General features: G+C 58.8%; 1 protein-coding gene across 1 annotated transcript in view; it reads right to left on the reverse strand.

The window, feature by feature from the left end:
- Positions 1-478: 478 nt before the first annotated feature.
- Positions 479-3672, reverse strand: part of CUNH6orf132 (chromosome unknown C6orf132 homolog) — a 36903-nt gene continuing 33709 nt past the window's right edge. Inside the window, exons 5-6 of the mRNA XM_004379453.2 lie at positions 2052-3640; positions 479-1247 (exon numbers count right to left, since the gene is read on the reverse strand). Coding sequence (XP_004379510.1) covers positions 1130-1247; positions 2052-3640 — 1707 coding nt within the window. The 3' untranslated portion in view covers positions 479-1129. The remainder of the gene's footprint in view (positions 1248-2051; positions 3641-3672) is intronic.

Here is a 3672-nt window from a genome sequence, read left to right on the forward strand (position 1 = left end):
CCAGGGCATTTTTGAAAGTGGAAGAGGGTTTAATTCACTGGAAACCAGGCATGGACCTGGAGTGGCCAGGCAAAGGAAGAATGACCACCCTAATTATAGGCCTCCCCTGCTCTGAACTACTGGTCCAGTCCTGCCACTCTTCACTCCACAACACACCCCCACGAGCAGCAAACTCCTCCCAGGCCCCATTCCTACTCTCCATGGCCTTCCAGCACCAATAATATTGGTGACCTGGCGGGGATGGGTGGTTGGGGATGGTGTCTCCTCCTAATCTCATATGGGACCTGGCCACGTAAGGCCTCCAGTATCAAGCCCTGGGCCTTCTGGCTCCTCTGGTCCAATCCCCAAAGTCATGGCCACAAGGATCTGCACAGAAGAGTAGTGGGGAGTGCTGTGGGGAGACCTGAAGGCGGGGAGCAGGGGAGAGGTGAGGTTAATATCTGTAGCTGGGTAATCATCACCCTTCCCATCTCCCCCCGGGCACAAAAGGAAAAGATGTGGTCCAGCACTGTTGTATCTGCCTCTCATCCCACACTTGCCAAGCCTCCTCTCTGTAAGCCTCCCTGTAGCTAAGGGCCAGGCCCAGGGCAATATGAACCATCAATTCCCCCATTCCTGACCATGGCCAATGCAAAGCACTTCTGTTCCAGCACTTTCTCCACATGCCCTTCACATTCCTGGACCCATGTGGCTTCTAGGCTAGGAACCCCAGATATCACCTCTAAAGAGATCAACCTGTAGCTCCTTGCACTCCAACCCACATCACAACCATCCTGTTGGGTTCCAATTCAGAGTTAGCGTCCCACCCCTTGCTTTTAGAACCTTGCTTAAGAGGCCATGCTTGTAAAATGGCTTTAAATAAGTCTTGCTAAAGCAGAGAGTACCAGATAGCAGAAACTCAGGCTCCAGGCCCTTAAAGGCTCCTCCTCTTCTCCCTTTTTCCCTCCCACCCCTAGCTGCAAACAGTCCATAGTCATGCCACTCTTGATCTTCCCTGGGCCATTGCCTCTCACTCTTTGTCCCTCTGCCTGTGTTCAGGGAACAAAGACTCCTCTGTGTCCCTCCTGTTCCCCACAAAAACAAGTGCCCAGATCCGACCCCTTGGAGTAGTGCTTTGACAACCCCAGGCTCAGGATGTGGCTTTCCGATGGGCCCCTGAGTAGGCACAGGAGATGGGATGGTGGGTGCCAGGCCTCACGGTGAATGTGTTGATGGGGCTGCCATAGTGGGGCGTGCTGTGGGGACACCTGGAGGGGGGAAGCAGGAGAGAGGTGAGGTTAATATCTGTAGCTGGGTAATCATCACCCTTCCCATCTCCCCCCGGGCACAAAAGGAAAAGATGCGGTTCAGCACTGTTGTATCTGCCCCCGCAAACCCTGGGCTTATCAGGGTGAGACCACAAGGCTGACGATATTTGCTCAGCAGACACAGGGCTCCCCTTCCCGTCTAGGCACTGCTGGTCACAAAGCACATGCGTCGTGCCCTTCCACTTAGAATTCTTCCATTTCTAGCTGTATCTGGATCCATCAGCCCCCTTCCCCACCTTAACCTGAAGCCCTGGGATTCCAGGGGGTGGAAAGAGAACAGAGAAGAGGGGGAGCGGGTGGGGAGAGGAGGAGGATGGAGAAGGAGACAAAGAAGGAAGCAGGTAAGGGAAACGCCAACAGCGCCCTCTCCAGGCAAAGTAGGCCCCTCTCCCCTGCTCTCTTCATGAAAGCCAAAATTAAAAAACAACCCGAGGCTGTGGAGTTAATTCCGAGTTTTCGCATTCAAGGTGACCCCAGTAGAACTGCTTCATATGGCTTTCTTGGCTGTAATCTTTAAGGAAGCTGATCACCAGACTTTATTTATAAAGTTATTGTATTTGTTTATTTGGGAGGTCGAAATTCTGAACCGCCAATCTACAGGTTAGCAGTCGAGCACACGCAAACTGTTTGGGCCACACACACAACCAATATCCCGGGACTGGTGGCCGTGGCCTGGTCAGCTGTGTTCCAAGGGGTGTTCCCTACGTCACCCTCTCCAACCCCACCGCCACCACATCAGCTCACCTGCCAGCAGCATGGAGGAAGCCATAGTCACCGCTGGGCCCTTTGTACTTGGCGTCTCCGGCTCCCCCGCCGCCGCCAGCGTATGGCGCGTCCCGGGAGCCCTCCGGAGCTATTCTCCGGGCATGCAGGCCGCCGGGGGGCGCCCGGCCCGCCGAGTTGACGCATCGCATCTCCGGGCCTCCAGACGCTCCAAAGGGCCCTCCGGGCTGGGGCCCGATACAGTTGGGGGAGCTCAGGCTGCGGCCGGTGCCACCGCGGGGCAGCCCGGGGCTCTGGTGGGGTTCCCCGACGTACAGGCGCTTCTTGATGAGCGAGCGGCCGCCGGCGGAGAAGCGCTGCACGTCCCCGGCTCCAGCGTAGCGCGCACCCATGGGGCAGTGCGAGAAGCCGCGAGCCGAGGAAGCTGCGGGTTCCGCGTCCAGGGTTTGCCTCAAGTCCGAGAAATTGTTCCGAGGCGGGGAGCCCCGGTGGCCCGGATACTGGAGACTCGAGGTCGGGGGGTCAGGGTCATTGCTAAACTCTGGCGGCGGTGGAATGACCTCAAAGCTGAACTCCTCCTCCCTGTTGTACGAAGGAGAAGATGGAGAGAAGGACTTGGGAAGCGGGGGGCCCTGTGGGAGGTTGGAGGGAGCTGACCTTTCCCAGGCCACCGGGGCCTGGGGCTCTGCCTTTGTCCAGTTGTGCCAGCGGTTTGGCTTTGTGCCCTCTGGGTCTCTGCAGGGCTGGGGCTTCCACGGACTGGGTACCGTGGGCTGGGTTGACGAGGCCAGCTGGGGGTCCTTCGTGGTTTCCTTCGACAGCTTGGGGACCACAGTGAAGGAGTTGGGCTGGCCCTCGCTGTAGATGCTGTCAGAGCCTGCCTCTGGTGAGCTGCTGTGGCCTCGTAGACTCCCTGCAAGCGAGGACCGACCGAGGGCAGCCCCTCCAGGCCTTCCCTTTTGCGCCCTCTGCCGGGCTGCGAGGAGCAGGGCCATCGGTGAACCCTGATCCACCACCTTCCCAGTCACTGGGTGCCTGAGGAGTTCGTCAGCAGGTGGGGCTGAGACAGGGGTCTTGGCTAGCAGCCCCAGGGGCTCCTTCACCTCCACAGGCTCCCTTGACCCTGCAGCCTCTCCTCTGGCCAGGGTGGGCATCACCACAGCAACCTCTCTGCTGAGGCTGTTCTGGCTGCTATGGGGCTTATAGAGATACAGCACCTCTTCTTGGACAGAGGATGTCTTTGGTGGGAGGGCTGGAGACGAGGGGACTCCCTGTGTAGGCAGTTTACTGGCCTCTGAGGGGGACCCCTTTGCCTCTGGCTGGAAGGGCACTGCAAGTTCTTGAGATTCCACTGGCTTCTCCCCATGCCCAGCAGGGACTGGGTCCTTCCCTGCCATCAGCTGGGATGATGTGGCAGACAGAGTTGTGGCTAAGGATGGGGTGGCTGTCCCAGTGGTGGCCTTGGGTGGTGTGGCTGGCCCGGTGGTGGCCTTGGGTGGTGTGGCTGGCCCGGTGGTGGCCTTGGGTGGTGTGGCTATCCTAGACGTGGCCTTGGGTGGTGTGGCTGTCCCAGACGTGGCCTTGGGTGGTGTGGCTGGCCCAGTGGTGGCCTTGGGTACTGTGGCTGTCCCAGGCGTGGCCT

Source organism: Trichechus manatus, unplaced genomic scaffold (genome assembly GCF_000243295.1).
Source record: "Trichechus manatus latirostris isolate Lorelei unplaced genomic scaffold, TriManLat1.0 scaffold00065, whole genome shotgun sequence".
NCBI classification, from domain to species: domain Eukaryota; kingdom Metazoa; phylum Chordata; class Mammalia; order Sirenia; family Trichechidae; genus Trichechus; species Trichechus manatus.